Source organism: Ictalurus punctatus, chromosome 2 (assembly GCF_001660625.3).
Source record: "Ictalurus punctatus breed USDA103 chromosome 2, Coco_2.0, whole genome shotgun sequence".
Taxonomy (NCBI): domain Eukaryota; kingdom Metazoa; phylum Chordata; class Actinopteri; order Siluriformes; family Ictaluridae; genus Ictalurus; species Ictalurus punctatus.
The window spans coordinates 29,305,283-29,329,998 of record NC_030417.2 but is presented as its reverse complement, the minus strand read 5'-3'; the positions used below and the strand labels follow the sequence as shown (position 1 = coordinate 29,329,998).

The window sequence follows — 24,716 nt, the reverse complement described above, 5'->3', positions numbered from 1 at the left end:
CCAGACTGTCTGGGTCCACGAAACAGGCAGCATGGTTTATCACAGATCATGTGCACTCTACTGTCTTCACTCCCGTTGGTAATGACCGCGCCAAGTCGCTCCATAATCGCATAAAGTCGCATTTTTCTCAACTTTGTCATGTTGCTGGACACGCCCACATTTAGAGGCTATCAGTGGCCACGGCTCACGTCGCTTGAAGTTTCCGGCTCTCGTTGAAAATGAACAGTCTCCGGTTGCTTTGTTGCTGCGTGTGTGAATGTAACTTCACCAGCGTCAGGAAACTTAAAGGAATGTTCCGACCTCTGACTGTTACAAAGCAATGACACTAGTGACTAAGTATTGTGTGTGTGTGTGTTTTATATACATATATACACACACAAAAAAACCCCTGCCTGGCCAAAAAAGCTTTAGCTTTGAATACAGCACAAATTCAGCATGGCATTGTTTCGACAACCTTGTGCAACGTGACAGCATTTATTTCCATCCAGAGTTGCGTTCATTTTTGGCCGACATCTTGTATCAAGGACTGGAGAGTCGATGCGCTCCGTAAAGTCTTCCCAAAGACTTTCGATCGGGTTAAAGTCAGAACTCTGTGGTGGCCAATTCATGTGTGAAAATGATTCCTCATGCTCCTTGAACCTCTCGTTCACAATTTGATGAAATCTGATGAAGCTTGCCATTGTCATCCGGGAACACGCCTGTGCTGTCCGAGAACAACAAATCCATTGATGGGATAACCTGGTCGTTCAGGTACTCAGCTGACTTCATTTGCTTGCCACATGATGTTGCTGAGTCTAGACCTGACCAACTGAAGCAACCCCAGATCATAACACTGCCTCTAGAGGTTTGTACAGCAGGCACTATGCATGATAGGTGCATCGCTTCATGTGCTTCCCTTCTTACCTTGACATGCCCATCGCTTTGCAATAGTTCAAATCCGGACATATCACACCACATGACCTTTTTCCCCCTATTGCTCCACAGTCCAATCTTTACACTCTCTAGCTAACTGAAGTCACTGTGATCTGATTAGCCCATACAGCCGTGTAGTCCCAATCGTGTAAGGTCTCGTCGCATTGTGCGTGCTCTTACTTTCACTATTAAACACAGCCATGAGTTCTACTGTTGATGTGACTCTTCAAGCGTTTTAAAGATCTCCGATCGTGATCATTTAAGATGTTGAGCATTCATTTTTCTGACCACATTTCTTGTGTTGAGAAGCAGCTCTGCACATCGCTTTCTGACACAAGCAAGACCAGACAAAGAAAGAAATGATTTAAAAGCTCATTTAATATCAGCCAGTAAGGCTTTTTAATGCCTTTTATTTTATACAGTGAAATAGTGAAGCAGAAGAAAAACAAAACAAACAAATAAAAATGTCTTGCCAGTAATATGGATCTGTTAACAGTAACTGTGCACAAGGAATGCTAATATCCTTTTCATATATAATACTGTTATTCATACATAATCTGTACGTCTGTAGTCATAAATAATATCTATTCCTTAACTTTATGTAAAGTCACTTATTTGTTTTAGTTCTATTTTGTGGGTTTTTCCCCCTGCCCTAAATCCAAAGATGTATGTATGTGATGTCTTACACTACTGGCTGTCTCTTCAACACACACACACACACACACACACACACACACACACACACACACACACACACCCTGTCATTTATTCTCCAATCATTCCTATTACAAACTGGAGTTCATTACATTTCATGGCATTTGGCAGACGCCCTTATCCAGAGTGACTTACACTTATCCATCGTAGCAGTTGAGGGTTAAGGGCCTTGCTGAGGGGCCCAACAGTGGCAGCTTGGCGGTGCTGGGGATTGAACTCATGACCTTCCAATCAGTAGCCCAGCATCTTAACCATGGAGCTACCACCGCCCCAGGATATAAACAGGATATATTCTTCTATACCTGGGTTTGTATGGATGAATACTTTTCAGCTTTGCGTGATGCAATTCCTCTAGTTTTTTTTTTTTTCCATTATTATTTTTTTATTTTTTAAAAAAGGATAATTTACTGTAGAGGTGATAGAATGGTTAAAATAACAACTGTATAGGCAACTGTTCACTTGTTGAAGAGTAATTCTTCTTCTGGGATGGAGGCTGGGTCAAAGAAGAAAGAATAAGAACAACATATTTAATACAGAGCAACCGTTCCTAAGGAGAAAACTGACCTTCAATTCATACGAACGTCAAAATAATACAGATTCAGAGTCCTTGTAAATATACACTCTTGCTTGATACACTGGTTTAAAAGAAGGATTACTTCAAAAAGAAAGGATGTCACGCACACATTCTTCTTCTCCTGTTATTCAGTGTCAGATAAATAATTTGCAATGATCACAGCATTTTTTTTTTTTTTCGATAAATGTCTCTGACCAAAGCAAGATATAATTTACAGGGCACACAACGTCATGGTTAGCAAAGGAAGAAATTTTTTTTTTGAATTACAAAAACAATGAGGTAAGGAGGTCTCTCTTTTTTTTTTTTTTGTACATCTGCGGTGTTTCAAATACTAATGGCTTTACTGCACAGTGCTCCCTCTAACTGAATCTGCCCTTAGTACTGATGCAACAGAAACAGGTACATGGCACGTTATCAAATAACACCAGACATATCCCGAGTGTCAGAAGAACAACGGAGGGGGGAGGGGGGGGTTTGGGGTGGTAAGTAAACGGGTTAAAGGACAGAACAGATCTCTCTCTCTCTCCGGCCTTCTCGAACACTGACCTGATGGAGCCCAGGACGCATACAAGGGCAGGTAGCAGTTCATTTTGCTCACCAGACCCCCCACTCTGTGTGTGTGTGTGTGTGTGTGTGTGTGTGTGTGTGTGTGTGTGTGTGTGTGCGTGCACGTGTGTGTGTGTGTAACAAGGCTCTCAGATGAGGGAGTTAGCACAGTGAGGCACGGCCTCACAGGGTCCTGACCGGCAGTCCTAGTGCTTCTGTTTCCTGTAGTGTTTCTAACAAAATGTGTTTGTTCACATATGCACATCCCTTTTCATCCTCTGCTCTGGAGCACAGTGAGGGACTGATGAACTCGTTGTGGAGCCTCGCGTCTTCCTTTTAGCAAACGCAGGCGTGCTATCCATACAAAACTGTACAATGCTGGAGTAAAATAATAGTAACTGAACAAAAAAAAAAAATGCTCATGAGGGACAAAAATAAGCATGAAATCATCGCGAGCCTTCAAATCACCTGGAACGCGGGTGATGCCCCTCCGAGGCTCCTCTGTCCCGCGTCGGACGGACAATCCGGAGTGCAACGTAAAGACAGGCGCAACGAATAAGCCTAGGTTGGTTTCTGGGGGACGCTGACAGGACCCACAAGCTGTGCAGAGTCAGTGCACTGGCGTTTTCAGGAGTTAGTTGTTAAGCTGGAGTGTCACCATCCCACGTTTGACGGCTCTCCTAGACAGTGAGCACTGCTATTTATTATTTTTTGTTCGTTCCTCTTCGAAAAAAAAAAATATCCAAAAGCTCCTGGACTTCTGGATCCCTGGAGAAAACGGCATCCTCAGCCAGGCAGGCACACTTTCCCCGCAAACAGCAGCCCTACTATTGTGAAGAAGATGGACAGCACGAAGAGCACGTAGGACGAGCCCACCACCGTGTTGTTGGGCAGCTTGTACGGCTGGCCGCCCACTTCGTTAATGTAGAAGCCGATGGGGAAGATGAGCGCTGCCATGCAGAACAAGATCACTGCGGAGAAGAGGGGGAAAGAAAAGAAAAGACAGGTTAGGACCCTAGTACTGAACATCTCGAGCATTCAGACACCGATTAAGCAACGCCGACACTTCCATGGAAGTGCTTATAGAGAGAATGGGATGAATTTTGAGCGGTATTAACCTTCTGAGGGATTTCATCATCTATAAACGACATCAGCATGAAAGTCATGCCATGTGATCGACTAGTCAGCTCTCCTCGATCGTATAACAAGTACCACCAGCTGTGGAGAGTGAAGGCTAACTCGAGACACGTGAAGCCAGCCAGATGTTTCTTTTCACACTGCTCCTCAGGCAGAGTCACCGGGCACCGCAACACACTCAGAGGAAAGCTATGGCGGCAAATCCGAGCGCGTTACTGATGCTTGCTTAATTACAACCACAAGAAGAAAATACATGTAGATGCGTGGAAAGGGGAGAACTTTTTAAACCCTCGCACGCCAGAGCTTGTAAAAATCTGTGTGCACAAGCAATATTATTGGGGGCAGTGGTGGCTGGGATCTGGGTTACTGATCGGAAGGTTGTGGGTTCAAGCCCCAGCACTGCCAAGCTGCCACTGTTGGGCCCTTGAACAAGGCCCTTAACCCTCTCTGCTCCAGGGGCGCTGTATCATGGCTGATCCTGCGCTCTGACCCCAACTTCCTGACAAGCTGGGATATGCAAAGAAAAAAGAATTTTCACTGTGACCAATAGAGATTCATTATCATCATTCCCCACACTCAGGAGCTGATTCTTTTCTCAACTATTGCTTCTGCTCGCACGGATATACTTTTTCTTTTTGCCAGTAGTGGACTAGCCCAACTGGCTCAACTGTAACCTTAAATATCGTTGGCTAGCTCACTTTTCCAGAAATCGGCTTTGATTGGCTGCCTGCCACTGTTCCCAACCATTAGCGAAGTTACCTGTTCTCCATGAGAGACATGGCTACGTCGGTGGACACTCTTCATGCGAGTCCTTTACTTTTTATTTGTTGATAGTTTACAGAAACGTCAATAACGCACACAGATTATTGGCACAGATTTGCCGAAATAGACAGTTCATACACTCCCATGATTGGCTAGTGTCACTGTGACTGACAGGGAAGAGAGAGAGAATGCCATCCCTCCCACACATTGAACACAGACTATTTTGTTCCTTAGACTCCTGGCCATAGAATGCTTTGGCATTGCTGGAGGAAAGATAATACTTGAAGGCACGATTTACATTTTAATATTTATATTTTTCCTCACAATTTACAGAATGTAGCGCAGTATTCATCTTTGCCAGTGCTGGCAAAACAGTAGTGCTTAGTACCTTTAGTTAAACATTAGTAACTAACTTATGTTTACTAACTTATGTCTAAACCTAGATATTCAAAACGTCACTACACATGAATGATTCAGCACATAAATGTAAGAAAAGAAATCAAACAACTGATACAAAAATATATATTTGAATCAAATACTTAATTCTGTGAGTTACGGTGCAGTCGGTCAGAGTTATAAAAGTGTCATGTAATTCCTCACAATATCTACACTACATTATGTTGCCCAGAAGTTATACATATCAGTCATCTAAAAAAAAAAAACCCTGCATTTTCTACACAGACTTTTTGTTCATAACTGAACGTTATCAGCAGCATGATCAGTATCCTTCATGGAAAAAGAGCAAAAAATCAGCAATTAATCCATGCCATGAGTGATATTTTATGTGATATTTGAACAAATGGGGATTCTGTACAGCTTTATTTTAACGTGTTTCTTTCAAATGAAGGATTTTTTTTCCTACAGAAAAGCTCCTTTATATTCTAAGACTATATATCTTAAGATTACAACCCCGGCAAAAAATAAAAATAAAAATAAAAATGATGGAATCGTCACACTTAGAGAACATTCACCCGGATTTTTTCCTTCATAGCAAATAAACTCAAAATTTTTTTTGTTTAATAGCAGAACATTCTGGTGTAGTAAAATGTGCCGCAAACAAATTCAATGAAAGTATTCTAATTAATGCCATATTTTCCCCAAATCAAGTCGAGGAAATAATTATGGAATCATGAGCAAAAAAAATTTTTTTTTTAATCACAATTAGTACTTTGTTGCTCCTCCTCTGGCTTTATGACAGCCTGAATTCTTTGAGGCAAAAGGACTTCACTAATGAAAAACAATATTCTCCATCAAGCTGGTTCCAACTTTCCCGAATAGTGGTTGACCGATCAGCTTTACAGGACGGAGCCTTGTCATGGACTGATTATTTATTTCCACCATAAATTTTCAATCAGACTGAGATCCGGATTGTTTGCTGGCCAGGTCACGGAGTTGACTCGCCTTTCTGAAGAAAAGCTTTAACACTCTTTGCTCTGTGGCAAGATGCATCATCATCCTGAAAAATGACTTCATCACCACCAAACCTATTTTCTATCGATGGAATGAGAAAAGTGTTCAAAATTTAAATGTACACCTGTGTATTGACTGTTGAGGTCTTCCCTGGTCCTTTACCAGACATGCAACCCCACATCATAAATGAGGGAGAAATTTGCTTTCTTCAGACAGTCATCTTTATGATTCATTAGAACTGCACCAGATAAATGTTCCAGCATCATCTCCTTGGCCAATGCAGACTCGTGATTCATCACTGAATATCACTTTCATCCAATCATCCACACTCCATGACGTTCTATATGTAAATCCCATTTCATTCAGCCGATTTCGAACAGTTCTGTCAAACACAGACTCCTGTTTCCACCCATTTGTTTTTCATTTGTTTTGTTGTGCATTTTCTATTTTCAAGGCATACTGCTTTGAATTTTCTATCCCGATGCTCTGACGTCTTCCTTGGTCTACCATATGTTTTCCTTTTATAACCTTTCCATTTTGTTTAGACTTGCACCAAATGTTAGACACAGCTGACTGGGAACAACCGACATCTTTTGCCACACTCCGTGTCAGATTTCCTTCTTGAACGAGTTGTATAATCCTTTCCATTGTTTCAAATGACATCTCTCTTGTTGGGGCCATGTTTCCTTTCAAAATGTCTAAGGTTAAGGTCTGTAAGCACTCTTAAGAGTCTGTAAGCAGTCTCTATTAACTGCAGACTAATTTGCATTTTTAGACTTGAGCTGGTATTTGTTTTTAGAAATGCAAATTACAAGGTGAGTCCATAATTTTTTCCTCAACATTGAGTGATTCCAGAATTTTTTCCCCTCTACTTGATTTTTTTTTTTTGGGGGGGGGAGGCCATTAATGAAAATCATTTCATGTCATTTGTTTGAGGTATGTTTTTTACGAAGCCAGAATGTTTCGCTATTAAACAAAAGTTGTTTTGTGTCATATCCGTGATTCGTTCATTTGCTACAAAGTTAACATCCTCTAAGCGTGGTGATTCCGGACATTTTTGCCAAGGGACTGTAGATCCCACTCCTGCCCACTCTCAAAGGAATTTTGACCAATCCTGCCCACTCCTGCACAAAGACTGACCAATATGAACAAATTAGTCATTTACACCACAGAAAAAAACAGTTACATGTCATGCAGCACTGGGCCACATCCAACACATTTGAATCATTAAGAGTAATATTTTATGCAAGTTTTTTTTTTTTTTTTTAACTATTCACTTGATGGGTGCCAATAATTCTGGAGTTGACTGTGTGCAAGAATCAAGCTCCTCTAAAGCTGGAATTCATCAAAACCATGGAGTGTCCACTCTGTATAGGATCTTGCATCCTATCCGGTAAACATGGTTTATGTGGACCAGGTGTAAGCTTTTATTGAGGGCTGAGGATGAGGAGCTGAGAGAAGAAGATTCCACGCTCAGGATAATGTCAATGGCCATTAGCAGGATAATAGCATATTTCAGCAGGATTCTAAGCTACAATTAAACACGTCAGCTTTAACGGGAGATCAGCTGAGAGAGGGAAAATAATGGAGATTTACTTAAAATAACCCAAAAGCAATAAAAGCTCTTTTTAGAGGAGAAGGAGGAGGTGAGGTCTGAAGGTCATATTTTTACCACAGAATAAAAGAGCTACTTCCTGTAAGTGAATGTGATGCTGCAGTACAGCATGAACTGCACACACTCAGCACAACAGCACTTTGGATACACACATCCTGATATCAGGGCCTTGTTCATTCTAATGATTCTGCTGAACTGCACACACAGCTACACTGCTGTCTGAAAACGTTACACACGCTGAGGGGGAAAAGGCCACTTCAATGATGATGTTCTCCCTGGTCAATAGTCATGTACCTTCAAATACTGAAGGTCTTGAGCACTACTGAATTCATATTAATGTAATAAACACACACTGCTCAGTGAGCAATGTATGAGAGATGTGCATTAGTAGCCTATAAAAACATTTAGTCTGTCCTGGGACACCTTGATAGGTACAATACAATATCTTGCACAATATCTAAGTGCCTTTATCATCCATCCATCCATCCATCCATCCATCCATCCATCCATCCATCCTCCCTTCCCTCCCTCACAGATTTCCATTAGATTTTTTCATTTATTTTTACATTTTACATTGTGATGTCTTACCTATTGGGATCAATACAATTTCTTTCTTTCCATCATCCATCCATCCTCCCTTCTAGAAATGAAAGTTACCGGTTTCACGATAAACCAAAATAACATTCCTGATTAGTGTCACGTTTAATCATCGTCAAAACCGTGAGCGATTATCGTGATTTGTAAAACTTGTGGTAAATGCTGTCCACACACACCCCAAGCATGAGTCTGACGCAGGCACAGCATGCACCATTGTTTTTGAGCATGAGACCAGACGCTACAATTAAAAACTGAATGGCGTCTGCTCAATTCAGCATGAGCCAAATGAGTCGGAGTCGCAGCACAGATCAACAGGAGTCAGACTTTTAATTTAATTTAAATCACATGATGAAACTGAGGCGAGCCGGCTGAGGGGACGAGCGAGGCGAGCTGGTTTAATATAAGTGAGTTTGTCATTGTACTGTTTTGTTGTTGTGTTTTTCATTAATAATAATAATAATAATAATAATAATAATAAACCCACCATTCAAGCAATCGCCCCCGAACTGCTGCTAATTCGGAACCGAACGTGAAATACGAGCAGCTGCATGCGCATTCATAAGCAATTTAAAAGTGAGCGGGAAAAGAGGTAAAAGCACCAAAAGCCCAATCTTCTATTAACTTTCCCTCAGTATTTAAAAAAAATCCAAAATATGACCACACTTCGGATTTGGTCCTCTCGTTAAGTAGAGCGCAGTCACTGCCTTCCGCCATGTTCTCTAACTGAAATAAATGACTTTTATTACTATAAACAACAGTGGGGGCGGGGCCGCGGTGGCCAAGTGATGTAATCAGTGTGTATCAGTACTGTCTATACATTTTCAGCACATTCTAACAATACCATGATAATAATAACCGTGATAGTGTCGGTCACGATAATCGTGATTCTAAATTTTCTTCCCTCACAGATTTTCAATCGATTTTTTTGTTGCATTTTGCACTGTGCAGGCTTACCCCTTAGGATTCATGATTAATTCATTTTCTTTCTTTCCTACCTTCCTTCTCTCCATCCACTAAAGTATTCGGTCCACAATGAATAATTTACATACCGATCAGCCATAACATTAAATCGACCTGCCTAATATTGTGCAGGTCTCCCTTGTGCTGCCAAAACAGCTCCTGACCCGTCAAGGCATCGACTCCACAAGACCTCTGAAGGTGTGCTGTGGTATCTGGCCAGAATGAACTTTTTCAGTAATTTGTGCTACAGTAGCTCTTCTGTGCGATTGGGGCCAGACGGGCTAGCCTCCACTCCCTACACACATCACTGCGCCTTTGGCACCCACGACCCTGTCACTTGTTCACTGGATGTACTTCCTTGGACCACTTTTGGTAGGTACTAACCACTGCATACCGAGAACACCCCGCAAGCCCTGCCGTTTTGGACATGCTTTGACCCAGACGTCTAGCCATCACAATCTGGCCCTTGTTACGCTTGCTCATTTTTCCTGCTTCCAACACATTGACTTCGAGAACTGACTGTTCGCTTACTGCCTAATCCATCCATAATAAAATCATGCAGATATACGTCAAGAGCCTCAGTCAATATTCACATCAAACATCAGAATGGGGAAATAATGTGAGCTCTGCCTTTAACCATGGCATGGCTGTTGGTATCAGATGGGCTGGTATGAGTATTTCAGAAACTGCTTATCTCCTACGATTTTCTCACACACACACACACACACACACACACACACACACACACACACACACACACACACACACGTCTGTAGAGTTTACACAGAATGGTGTGAAAAACACAAACATCCTGTGACCAGACTGGTTTGAGCAGACAGGAAGTCTATAGTAACTCATATAACCACTCCTTACGACTATGCTGAGCAGAAAAGCATCTCAGAATGCACAACACATCAAACCTTGAGGTAGATGCACTACAACAGCAGAAGACCACCTCAGGTTCAACTCCTGTCAGCCACGAACAAGAATCTGAGGCTATCATGAGCACAGACTCACCGAAACTGGACAGCTGAAGACTGCAAAAAGACCAGGTGATTTTTCTTCTAATTCAAACGGTCCAGTTTCGGTTATACTTTTCTTGTATTGACAGCATTAACCTTTGCATTATCTCTTTCTAAGCAGAGCGATGAAGCAGCACTTAAGTCCTCTAGTCTTCTGCATGACCTCTACAGTGAGGTCAATATGAGCACCACAATCCATCTAAAGGCAGAGCTCAAGATTGACATTATTAGCATGCCTTTACAAATGGCCAACATCTTCATTTTCCAGACTGATCCAATTCCCAGATGTACACTTTAGCTGAATTTACACTTTCCACCTTCTGTGTCCGTTCAATGTTTAAAATCAGGTGTGATGTAGGATATACAACCATCACACTGTCAGAGTTAATGGAAGATCAGAAGCCCTGTTAGTAAACTCCCGTAACGTACCGATTCTCCCAGAATTTACTGGTTTGTCGCTTCACCTCCTGATCATTTTGTCTGCTGCTCGAGTTCACACTGAACCACTTCCTGTTTATTTGCTGCTATATCCCTGCATCAAAATGCATTTTTCAAAGGGACTTTTTCCTTCTCAAACTGAAGGGTGCATCTTTTTGACCTTTGGACCCATGGTTCTCAACATGAGGTCTGTGAAGCACCGCCAGGATTTCCTGGGACTTTAAATGTTGTTACAGTGCTGGAATCACAGCCTACGCTTATTAGAATCATTACATTTATTTTAGAGCGATTGCAGTTATTAGCCTGTTTGAATGGGTTTAATTCAAACCTAATGACTCAAAAGCAAACAGGGTTTTAAATAACTTCAAAATGTGCTCGGTGACGGAAAAGTTCAGGAGTAAAAAGCTTTATAGCGCTAATAAATAGGCATGTATTACCGTACATATTCAAATAATAATCCTAACAGCTTTTACTAGTTGGACTATGTTCATAAAACAAATCTGTACTGATGGGATCTGTGGAGTTTTGAACATTTTCTTCTGTAAACCAGAGGCAGCACAGACAGAAGCTTATAGCGAGTCTGCTCATGTGCCGTAATATTTGCCTGCAGAAGTCATGACAGCATGAATATAGCCTGTTGAGGGAATGCTTAAGCCCAGAAGGGGTGAGGTGGCACACCAGCGGCACTGTGCTCCACACACAAAGTGCTTCTTTCAGGTGGAAGTGGTCGGCAAAAGCGGCGGCTCAACTACCAGTGAAATGCCTCCCTAGAGGGAGACGATGTTTAACTTAATAAATCAAAATTTCCAGCGCTCCTTACCCCTGTCTCATCTTCTTACCTTCTTCACTGCTCATCAGTATTCTTTCAGACGTGCTTTTACTAAATAAATAAAAAAAAACAAACCCACCTCACATCAGCCAGTATTCATAAAGCTCACTAAAGACGCAATGGACGTTTGGCACCGTGCCAAAATAAGTACATAAGGTCATTAAGGCTACATCCACCTTAATATGGGAAGATCTGAAAACTGCTTTTTCGTTGTAAAACGCTCTGTCTACACTGGCGTTTTCAAACGCTTTCCGAAAAACTGCTCGTCCGCACCAAAATGTCTGGAAACACTTACGTGCGTAAAAACGTAACGAGCTTTGGCCTGCGTCATTTCGGTGAGGCGCTTATATAAAAATGCAATCTGAAGGTTTGTAACAAAGTGCCATTAATCTTAAAGCTATCAAACTGGACGGCAGGCGCAACAACAGCAGTACAACATTGTCCACCGTCTTGTTCGTTCAGACTTGAATAGGTCACATGACTGCGACACGAGACTAAAAATACATCATCCTTATTGATCATCTCGGTTTTCTCAGTCCACACTACAACCCGGAAATGCCGTTTTCAAATTGATCTACTTGGGAGAGCGTTTTTAAAAAGCTCGGTTTTCGCTAGACAAACGCGCCGTCTCAGTGTAAACGTAAAACGTGACATGGAGACGAAGCAGCGTTTTCAAATTTATCCGGATTAATGTGGGCATGGCCTAATAAACACAATACAGCAAGGTTCCCTGGCTTGTTTCGAAGGCACCAGCAAGGTCGAGTGAAAAAGCAGACACAGATTAGGCTTGAGAACACATCTTAAAGCAGATTTAGATAGACATCAGGACTTTCATTTTCTCATTCATTTTCCGTCAGTTTGCTTGTTTCTTTGACAGCCCAGGGATGACGCTGCACAATATGTTGTTTACTAAATGGTACTGCAATATTGGCCTTTGAGATAATCACAGCACAGAAGGCCACTATGTGCAAATGAGTCCTGTACCAATAAAAAAACAAAACAAAAACACAACACTAATTTTTTGTGAAAATCATGACCAATTCCAAATGTTCATGAGTGTATGTGTTGTATCATGGCATTCACATGGTCCAAGAAATCATTTGAACTTAAGAAAAACAACAAGGCATGCTGATCTTTAACCATGTAAAAAAGGGGTTCAAAATATATGCGCACGTCACTTTAATAGGAATATCTGTACACCTGCTTGTGTACATGTGGCAGCAGCACAATGCAGACAATCATACAGCTACAAGTCAAGAGTTGCAAATGCCTTGTTGTAGAGAGAAGAAGTCAGAGGAGAACGGCCAGACTGGTTCAAGCAGACAGGAAGGCTAGGGGAACTCAAATAACCACTCTTTACAACCATCATGAGCAGAAAAGCATCTCGGAATGGACAACACTTCAAACCTTGAGGCGGATGTGCTACAACAGCAGAATACTGCACAGCGTTCCCCTCCTGCAAAACTAAAAAATTCAATTCCCGACATCTTTGCTTGTATTATTTATTTCATTAGTGCAGTTGCATGAAACGGCAAAGAAAGCACCGGACCACACTTTTAAAATGAACGGCGATACAGGGCCCACAAATTACGTTTCCAGCTCGACTGCTAACAATGAAAGGAAAAGATATCAGCGCAACAAACATGCAAAATAATAAATCCATGTATCGTATTACACTATTTAAGGAGTTAGCATCTTTCGACGTGCTCATGTGGCAGTAGACAGAGCTAAAGTGAAATAATCTAATCTGAAATTGAGAGCACACAGCATGGAAGCTCATGCTCTGCTTATAGCTAAATCACCTGCATTCCTTGGATGGAGGATAACAGGTCTACAGCAGCATCTGGGAGGTTTTTTCCAGGCTGACAGACCTCCACAGTGGTGACTAGTGACTGTATTAGTGGCTGAGTCTATGAAACCCCAATAAAATATACAAACATACTGTATTTTTTATATCTTCTGGTCTAGTTCTGTTCATCAACCCCTGAAGCGGAATAGCCTCATCTCTTTCTGTGAGCTCTGGAAATGTTTATATTCCCAACAACTCTCTCACTGAGGAAAAATAAGTGCCGAGACCAAAGACGGCCTTCAACAGAAAGTGCTTTAGTGCACAGATGTGTAGTTTTGTACTCTCAGAGTGAGCTGTTCGAAGGCTGACTGACATTGTGCTTGTAAGCACAGCAATCAATCCTACAGCTCAATCAACTCCATGGATCCTGCCACCTTCCCCAGTCTACAGATGTCCCGTTCTCCAGTCTCCCCCACACTTAACATCCATCACTAGGCTACAGCTGATTATATTCCATACATCACAATGGCTAATAAACTGGACAATTTAAAAGCCAGAAAATGGGTTTGCAACTTCACGACTTTTTCGCATGGCAGGTGACAGCAATGTTACAGCTAGCACATGGCCAACAATAACTGTGCTGTTAATGTAAACCAACAGGCTACACTCACACACACACACATATATATATATATATATATATATATATATATATATATATATATATATATATATATATATATATATATATATATATATATATATATATATATATATATATTACAACAGTTTCCAACCTTTTCGAATGTACTACTGCAGCAAAATCTAAACATATCTATGGGGAAGATGAGGTCTTCAACTTGGAGTTGAGTACTCTCAGTACCATGTGCCATGGTTTGTTAACATTCTTAATAATCTTTTTCTAATTGAAATACTGCAATAATAATCAAGAAAGGTTGGAGCAACAAACCACATACTCTTTGGCAACAAGGAAAACACAGTCAAGCAGCGATTTCTAGGAGGCCACTAGGGATGGGCGATATGGACTTATAAAAATATAATCACGATATTTTCTGGTATTTATTGCGATAACGATATCAGTGACGATATAACTATAGTACCATGCACCACTGTTCTTGGCTACAAGTGATAGCTGTGATATTGAGAGCCTCAGAAACACAAACATTGAACTAAAAGTAAAACTGATATTCTGTAAGCAAACCAGCTCCAGACTGTAGAGGTAGCTCTCTCCGCAGCTCCACGTCCTCCTTCTGCCGTACTTGTTTTCACTCTGCACGTCATCAACTAGGCTTTACCGGTATCACGGTAAGACATTCTTATTGTAGGGAGAATTTCTACTGGTACATCGCAAAGGAGAAGATATCGCCCATCCCTAGACGCCGCAACTGGATGACGGCACATTTCAGACCAGCAGCGAGAGATATGGCCAAAATTTTCTAACATGGCATAGTTTAAGATCATCATGGATTTTTTTTATTATAATTCTATTTAAGGTTTTCTAAATGATGTGAGATTCAATAACTTAGGATTCAAGTTGCCAAAAAAATAAATAATGACAACAATAAATATACAATAACACACATACAGCTGACTACAAAGCTTAAGAATTGTAAGGATGTAAAAACAGCCACAGTTCCATTTTTAATTAATTAAATAAATAAATACATATTTCCCCCCTACCATTAGGGTTTTAAGCAGTCAGCTCGTGAATGAGACGGTCATTTGGATTAAAACCAAACTAGAGATAGAACCAATTCCTTTTCACTTACATTCTTACTCCTTGATTTTTTTTTTTCTGCATTTGGCCTAAACACAATCATGTATCCAGTGTAATGAGTTTGGCTGTGTGGTCCTACTCTACTGACATCAAACACCCACCCACCCCCACACACACCTACACACCCCCACCCATCTACCCACACACAAACCCCCACCCCCACAAACACCCACCCACCCCCACATACCTATACACCCCCACCCACACACCCCTACACTAGGCCTGGACAATAATTCAATATCAATATATATCGCGATATAAATTTTTTCAATAACGGTGATAAGATTTTTAAACACATTTCCGATATTTCGATATACATTAAAACATTTGTCACTGACTGACGTTCAGGGCGCAGGAGTCAGTTTGTTGTATTCAAGCCGAGGAGAATGAGCAGAACACAATTAGCTACGTGCGTGATGACGTACACCACAGGCACGCAGCCAGTGCTCGGCAGTGTTAGGCTAAGCTCCAACACGGCAAGTTTTAGCTATAAAATGCGTACCCCTGACCGCAATACAAATGCGACTGAGCGAGCTTCCACAAGTGAAGAGAAAGCAGACGAAATAGTCGATGAGAGAGGAAAGACTAATTCAGTGGTATGGAAGTGGTTTGGCTAGCTAAGCGCTGATAAACTTCAGGTTTCAGTGCGCTGCAAAATGTGTCGGAGAGTGGTGCCGACCAGCAGCGGGAACACATCAAATCTGTTCCACCATCTGAAGCAGTTCCACCCGATAGAATATTCTGAGAGTCAGAAGATGAGGCATCATAAAGGTTTAAGCCAACCTGTCTCTGAAATATCACCGCGACCCACATCCCCATCACCAGCTGTGTCAAAAGAGAAACCGATGCAGCAAACGCGGATCGCTGCATTCATGCCTCATGACAAACAGTCTAAACGTTATAAAGACGTTACTAAGGCCGTCACAAACTTTTTGGCTAATGCCTGATGCCGTTTAGTACGGTAGAAAATGTGGGCTTCAGGAAAATGATGTCCGTCATCGACCCCAGATACGAGCTCCCTGGCCGGAAATATTTTTCCCGCACAGCTATACCTACACTTTCCGGTGAAGTTAGGGAAAGGGTGCAGGAGCAACTGAAGTCAGGGTCATACTTTGCGACCACAGCTGATCTGTGGTCAAGCCGAACCTCGGAACCATACTTGAGCCTGACGGTCCACTTTATTGACCAAGATTGGAAGCTTGTCAGCTTATGCCTCCAGACGGTTTACTTTCCCGAGGATCACACGGGCGAAGCAATTGCAGCCGGACCTACGGACGCGCTCGCCTCCTGGGGACTCAGCGAGGAGCGCCAGGTCTGCATCACCACAGATAGTGGGACCAATATCATCAAAGCCGCTGAGTTGAAAAGATGGACAAGGCTACAATGCTTCGGGCACCGACTGAACTCCGCTATTGGTAAGTTATACACGGTTAATATACATTTGAGTATTATGTTAAGTTATTTTGCTTATGGCATGAGGATATATTACTATAATCATTGCAGTAACAAATAGGCGATATGCTTAACACAAAATAGGCCTAACCTAAATGTAGCTTATCAGTGCTTGTATGTTTTGATAGCTATTTTTATATTCTTTATATTTGTATATAGTATGTTTGTGTTCACACAATTTTATGCTTGCTATGTGGTTTTTGCATGCCATGTCATAAGAAGTTCATTGAGCATGTGTTATAATGTGCATTTGATTTGATAATTAAAACACTTGAGTTGAGGTGCTCTGTGTTGTGTAGGCTATGATTTCATGTGATTTCATTCCCCCAGTTTAAGTGACTGAATAGGCTATTCATTTATTCTTTAATTAAGACATACATATTTGTATGGATTTATACGTACAGCAGTTATATTAATAAGATTCAAAGGTGTTTTACTGGCATGGAAACAGATGTTTACTTCGCCAAATCAGGTGTGAGATAAAAACAACAAAATGTACATAAGCAGAAGAATTGTGATTTTGCTGTAAGAATAATATAAATAAATCAAATTTTGTAGTTAAAATACAAATGAGAACTATATATTGCAATATTTTTTTTCTCTCTCTGTGTACAGAGAAAGTTCACCAAGACAAGCGAGTGGACAGAGCAGTTGGGGTGTGTAAAAAGGTGGTGGCTGCCTTCTCCTACTCCTGGAAGAAGAAACGGGACCTTGCAGCTGCTCAGGAGGAGTATCACTTGCCACAGCACAAGCTCATCAGTGAAACCCCAACAAGATGGGGCTCCCGTCAACAAATGGTGAGGCGGGTTCTGGAGCAGAAAAGGGCCATCACAGAGGTCCTCTCAAAAGACAAGAAGACCAGGTCGCTAGTTCCTACTTGGCAAGATGTGGACGTTTTAGAGTCTATAGATGCCGCTCTAAGCCCGCTCCTTGAATTCACCGATGCCTTGTCCGATGAGTCCTATGTCAGTGTGTCATTCCTAAAACCAGTGATGCAATCTCTTCAACACCTCCATCTTGAAGGAAGCAGAGGATGACACAGACCTCACCAGGACCATAAAGACAACGGTGATGGGATACCTGAATGAAAAGTATGATGACCCAGCCACGGATGATCTACTTGACATGGCATGCCTCGTTGACCCAAGATTCAAGCTTCAGTACACTCAGGAGGAGAAGAGAGAATACATCAAAGAGAAAGCTGTGTTGGAGATGCTGAAGGGAGAGAGAGCTGTTGTGGTAAGGGAAGAGGAGTCCAGAGAAGAAGCCATGGGAGATGCTTCTGCAGCAGTGACACCAGCCAAGAAAACAAAGCGGTCTCTGGCTAGCTTTTTTTCAAACAGGTCCACCAGTACCAACACAGAAGGCTTGAGTGTACAGCAGGCAGTTGAGAGGGAGCTCAGCAACTACCTTCTGTCTCCAGATGCTGACAATGACTCAAATCCTCTGGATTGGTGGAAAGTCTCTCATAAGAACTTCCCCAGAGTAAGCCAACTGGCAAAACATTACTTGTGTATTCAAGCCACAAGCTCCCCCTCTGAGAGGGTTTTTAGTACAGGTGGCAATATTGTCACATGTAAAAGGGCATCTTTGAAGCCAGATCATGTAGACCAGCTTGTATTTCTTGCCAGAAACCTCTAGAGCCTGTCATAGGGTGTCATCAACCCCCGACAATGTCCCTGCCCCAGCAACATGTGTAGTTGTTATTGCTCACACTTTGTTTTCTTCAGCAACTCTGAGCATTTCTCATATATTTTTTTTATCCTGGCTGAAGCACTTTAATGTCAGTCTATAAGAATAAAATAATCAGCCTATGTTGTAGTTTAAAGTGAAAGATATTAATATTGACAAAGGTGAGAGTTTTATGTTTATTTGACGGTGATTTCACATTTCTTGTTTGTATGAAGGTTAAATTCAAATAAAAGGTGAACGTTCATTTATTTATGCCATTTTTATTTCTAAATTATTATACAGTTTTATAGGAGGAGAGGTTTACAGAAGTTTGAAGGTACAGACATCTGTTGTGGGCGTCCTTGGCAGTTTTTCTGAGGATTTATATTGTTCATATCGATATCGGAATTATATCTTATCGACTGAAATTAAGAAATATATCGTGATATACATTTTGGCCATATCGTCCAGCCCTACCCTACACACACAGGGAAAAATTTCGGTGCATTTCGGTGCTTTGTGTGTAAAACTATTTAAAGTCACGCTGTAATTCCCAACGGTAAAGCCGGTATGTTCTTTGTTAGTAGAACAGTAAACAGGCCAGCAGCTTGAGCCATGATGTAAAGCACGGGAGAGCATGACCTACTCCGGCCTAGTAATAGCTTTTTATTATCTAATGTCGCTTTACAGGCCCACTAGTCCTGCTCTGGTGAGCTGTCGCTTGATTATGTGGCTGCAAATAATGCCTGACATTTACACCCACACACAACCTTTCAGCAGACGGTTATTTTCAGCGCATTCCAGCAAATTCTCTCTGCACTGACTAAATATAAACATCCCGTAGATAAAAGTCATATTTAAAAGGGAAGCTCTCCTGGTCAAGCTCAGTTATGACCTCGAAATAATGAGCGAAAATAAACAGCGCAGCGAAGCCTGAAGCAGAGTGAAGCACAAACACAGAAAACAGATACCAGTATGAACCGCTGACCTTGAAATAGAAATGATAGAAATGCAATGTTTAACGTATAGTGAAGAAATTGTTAAGTGTTGACTCGACTGTTCGATTTCTGGCCTTCCTGTTCGTTTCTCACTTGGTGCTCCCAAAAGATCATCCAGTGACGTTACTGTGTCCGGAGGGGAGTAAAAACGACTGCTTTTATTTTTAAAGGAAAGAAAGAATGCGTCTCGAAAATGCCTTTCAAAGAACAAGATAATAGGCTCCAGTGAAACAGCACATCAATAAGGCCTCACACAATTCCCTCGGACTGCAGCATGTCTCAAAGTGAAAAAACTAACAGAACAGGACAAAAGCATCGTTCTTCCAGGAGCACATGCTGAACCAAACTGATGTGATGTCTTCAGACATGAGGTTGGACATGGACACGCCACTAGAGCAGGTGAAAGTGTTCTCTTGGCTAGAAGATGGTGAGAGCAGACGGGAGCTCAGGTGCTTGGGAAGAAACATGGAAACGAGTGCGATTCCAAAGAAACATGGAAACGAGTGCGATTCCAAAGAAACAAGGCCATGGTGCAGATTTCCAACTAGACGGTACGGCACTGTAATCCGAATCCAGAATAGTCTGTGTCCTGTGTATGGGTGTTTGTTTCCCACCACGTAACATGCGTCACCTGGGAAATTCCACAACCTCCATAGCACCTGATTTTGCACATGGTAAACCGTGAAGATGGTGGGTGTTGGCAAAGCTAGAATCTTGATAGCACGACCAACATAGATAAGTTATACAAGGCCAAAAAAAAATAAAAACGCAGTGCACCACTGGACGGTAATGTTTCTGTTGTCCTACCAATGAGAGAAACTGATGACAAGAAGTGCCACCAGGTACGTGCTTTATTTTAGAGCACGCCGAAAGAATATAGAAAATGCAAGGCAGCCATGTTTTTTATGTGTACTTAAAACCAAATAAAATCCCACCCTTAGATTTAATACGGCTGTCTTAGTACATCAGTTTTTAGCTAGAGCCAATCCCAGTGTATCTCTTTGTTAAGCAAGGAGCAACAAAGCAGATGCAACATTAAAGCTAAAAGTCTTAAACTGCGTGTCATTAATTTAACTTTTAATAATTATTTGTTGTTAAGTGGGATCTGCTCACAACGGCAAAATCTTCTAACGCCAAAGGAATGGAAAGGAAAATAAAAAATAAAAATAAAAATCAGTCAGCTCAATGGATCTACACAAGCAATTGAGTGAAGTTGCTGACTTCTCTAGAATCACAGGACTGAGCCATCATGAAAGCATCATGCTGAACACAGCAATAAGACATCCTGGAGTCTTAAGGACGGTCTTAAATCCACAATATTAAACCCCTTAAGGACTTGCACAACATTGGTCCACACGCTGGTGACATCACCGTAGTTCAGACAAGAAAAACTGCAAGGCTTAGGCGACGTCAACGTTAATCCGGATAAATCTGAAAACGTGTCTTTTTCCTCTACGTTTTGGCCTCCCGTCCACACTGAGGCGGCGTTTTTTCGTCCAACAAAAATTGAGCTTTTCGAAAACGCTTCCCCAAGTAGAGCAATTTTCGTGTTGTAGCGTGGACTGAGAAAACGGAGATATTCAAAAATGATGACGCACTTTTAGTCATGTGACCCATTCAACTCAAAACAAACGAGATGGTGGACGATGTTGTACTGCAGTTGTTGTGCCTGCTCTCCGGTTTGATTGGGCATTGTTAAAGATTAGTCACTTTGTACAACCTTCAGATTGCATTTTTTCCCCCCAAAGGGGACAGAACGTCCCGGCAGCAACAAATCCACCTCTTCGTCTGTCCATTTAAGAGGCTCGGTGCTTTTCTTCGACACTTGCCACGTCATTTCAAAGAGATAGTAAACAAAAACGGCTAATGGAAATGACGCAGGCCAAACCTTTGTGCGTTTTTCACATGTGCGCAGTACTCGGAGAACGTTTCGAAACGAAAACGTGGTTTTCGGATCTATCCGTATTAACGTGGACGTAGCCTGGGGTGGACATTTTGGGAGATTGCTGTTCCATCCTGTCCGGTAGTAAAGTGACTGCATCGACCCAGACTAAGTGCAAAAATACTGTAGTGCATCACTATAAGAACAAACATATTACACTTTACCATTTTAACATACTGTGTAGAATGACTTGTGCTTTGGAACACAGCCTTAACAATTTGGTTTTCCTTGTCCTTAAAATAGCATTTGTCTGTTTTGAATGACGACTCGTGACCGTGGTCAGCATTATTTATAGCTGCACTTATTTGAAGCTGTTCAGTACTCTTGGTTCCCTAGCAAAAAGGGTAACCACATTTGGCATGAGCCACCCATCAAGGTCATCAATAACATGGGAAGCGGAATCATGGAATTGCTCCCATACCCTGCAATACGACACCGTTCAGTAGAAAAGCACCAAAAAGTCACGGTCTGAGAAAGTTGTTTTTGCCTAGATATTCATCATATATTCCTATTTTGTCCCGTTTGGCTTATACCTGTACACCTCTCTAGTCTTGCTCTGTGCGAAGCCAGAACATAATCTAATCTCACAATCCATCTGGAGCGGGCAGACTGCAATGATTGCTTTTGACAGGTTTCAGATCCTAATTCAATTCTCTAGCTCAGTGAGACGTGAAACATTAAATAAATAAGGAATTTAAAAGCAGCACGCAGCCAATCCACATGCATGGCGGAGTAGGAGCGCTCGCCTGCAGGAGCCGGGCCACACACTTACTTCCTGTGAAGGCTATCCACCGCGCGTACTTCGTGGCTTCTCGGCGCCAGTGTGATGCCACCAGGAGGCCACAGGTAACCGTGAGGGAGATGATTCCCATGATGATAAAGAACAGCGTGGTGACCCACTCGGGCGGCAATCGAGGCGGGATGCAGGTTCGGTCTCGGCCGTGAATAGTCTGACACTGCCTCACCAAACCAACAGTCAGCGCACCTGAAACATAACCAGCACAAGGACCATGAAAGAGCCAGAAATCAGACACAGGGCTATACACAGGGTGAGGAATCAGCTTACAGATTACATACAATTAAACAGCAACTCAGAGAGCTGTGACCCCATTTATACCACACTGCAGTTGAAAATGCACCCGTAAGCTTCTATCAACTTTACCTTTTATACTTTTAAGCAATATTTTAATCTAAGACATCTCGTATATAAAAACGTCATTTACATGTCACTCAATATCTGTCAGAGAGATCTTGACGTAATCTTGAGATGAAATATTTTGTCATTTGAGTGATCTTGATGAAATTGTGTGTCAATGTAAAATTAATGTCCCGCCAAACCACATTTAACAAGCAAAACTCTAGTACCATTGTCTTAACTAACTCACGAGGCTGCCCTTAAGGGCATAATTATTATAATTTTTTTTAAATAAAAAAGCTCCTGCTTTTTTGATGTGATGACCACCTTTTGTGTAAAACAACTGAAAGCGAGGAACAACATGAAGTATAACACGCTGAACTGTATACTGCACATGTTACAGCAACTACATTTCCATTTTGCTTAACAGACACACATTTGACTGCCTCTGTATAAGGAACTTAAAATCTTCTTAGGAGTAAATTCCAGATACAAGACTCATGCAACAGGGTGTAAGACTATATGCCACAAAAATGTACAGCTTATACAGCATTATTCAGTCCCTTCAGGATTTCCTGTTTTTGCAATTGCACAAATCAACACAAAATCAAGCAAAGTCCACAATATTCAAAGGAGCTTGCGATTTTTTTTTAAATTACCACAGATTTGGGCCAAGACATGTCATTTGACGTCATCACAACGCGCATTCGTGCATCAAACAGGAGTACTAAAAAGGGCTCATTTAACAACAAACATCACTGCGAAAGAAAGTGCAGGACAATTCAGTGCAACAGCAATTTCACCAATTCCAGTAGGTGTCTGCCAAAAAAAAAAAAAAAAAAAAAAAAAAATTCCCACTCAGCAAATTGCACTTCGACCGCTTGCACACAAATGCACCATGTTGTTTTGGAAAACATTCTCTGAGGGGGAAAAAAAAACAAACAAACCCTGCAGCATTTGCACGACATTGGCTTACAGTTACTATATTTTATACACGAAGGTATTCATATTGTTTTAACTGAATGACTAGTCTTGCCTTAACTTCTCGAGTTGCGTTGGGGTGCACAAACTCATACGATTCGAAGCCTTTCAGGTTTTACATTAGCGAGGCCCTGTTTACACTAGTGCGTTGTCGTTTTGAAATGGCGTTTTAAAATGAAAACCATCCTCGTCCACACTGGCGTTTCAGAAACGATCTCCGTCCACACTACACGACCGAATACGCATGTCACATGACCATTCATGCACACTGGGCATGCGCATTCAAGTGTAAACAGGAAGTAGGTTGCTAGTCCAAACCGGCGTTCCATGTAGGGCTTACCCCGCTCGGAATGAGATTTGTTGCCGATCGCTCTAATCATAGCAGTGCAGTATTATAAAATACAGAATTTAACTGCACAATGGCTGCTAAGAATGACAACAAAGCCAGCAAAGCTTGTGGTTCAGTCTCTGTGTTGTTGTGTATACAATCAAGGTAGCGTAAAGGTCATAAGGTAGGGTGTTAACGAATCAGGGAAGGATACGCAATGATCCAGAAGACCCAATCAGGGAGCGAATGTGGGCGGAGCCAGGCCTTCATTTTCAAAAGACTTTGTTTTGGTCCGTTTGCACTGAAACGTGAGCCCAGAGTTTTCAAACTAAAACGGGGTTTTCGGCGTTTCCAAAAGTCTCCGTTTTCGAGGGTCGAAAAACGCTGCAGTAGTGTAGACGACAGGCGTAACCGTAGCAACAGTTATGCGTCTTAAAAAGAAATCGCACTAGTGTAAACAGTGCCCGAACCTCCTTACATGTAAATTTGCACAAACTCAGCAGCTAAATTTAACCCCCTCCCCCAATCAACACCCTCACGCCACAAGTCACATGATATTATTAAGACATGACTAAGGCCAACATCTTCCAGATGTTTCTCTGGTCTCAGGTACTTCTTTGCAGTTCTTCCTTGCACCCAGTCAAAGGTTGTATGGTAGGCTGAAAGACTAGAGGACTAATGCATACAGTACAGGAAAGCACTTGAGCATGTGCGCACTTTCAAGTAAGAGCAGGCCTAAGGCAACAAGAACAAATGAGACAGGGACGGAGATGGAGCTTGTGACTCGATTGTTCACCAGGCCTATGGGGAGAAGAGACCTCAAAAGCACAGTTGCCAACAAACACACACAAAAACTATTCAACTCAGAGAGACTCCATCACTGAGTCCTGAGGGGCTTTTGATCTACAAGGCTACAGGCCAGTCTCAAGGCTGAGTTTACGGTATTGAGAACAAAAACGTAATGACTTTAAAAACAATAGGCGGTCGTTTGATTTTATGTGAATCGTATGAAGTGGAAATGAAGTGTTTCAGACCTCAGTTTTGAATCGTTAAAGCTGAAAACAACGTTCTGCTCAAGCTGTCAGACCTGAAGGTGTTATGCTGTA

At 41.8% G+C, this 24,716-nt stretch overlaps 1 protein-coding gene across 1 annotated transcript in view; it reads right to left on the bottom strand.

The window, feature by feature from the left end:
• Window positions 1-1,272: 1,272 nt before the first annotated feature.
• Window positions 1,273-24,716, bottom strand: part of mosmoa (modulator of smoothened a) — a 51,449-nt gene continuing 28,005 nt past the window's right edge. The window contains exons 2-3 of the mRNA XM_017457980.3: window positions 21,939-22,151; window positions 1,273-3,717 (exon numbers count right to left, since the gene is read on the bottom strand). Of these exons, the coding sequence (XP_017313469.1) occupies window positions 3,533-3,717; window positions 21,939-22,151 (398 nt within the window). The 3' untranslated portion in view covers window positions 1,273-3,532. The remainder of the gene's footprint in view (window positions 3,718-21,938; window positions 22,152-24,716) is intronic.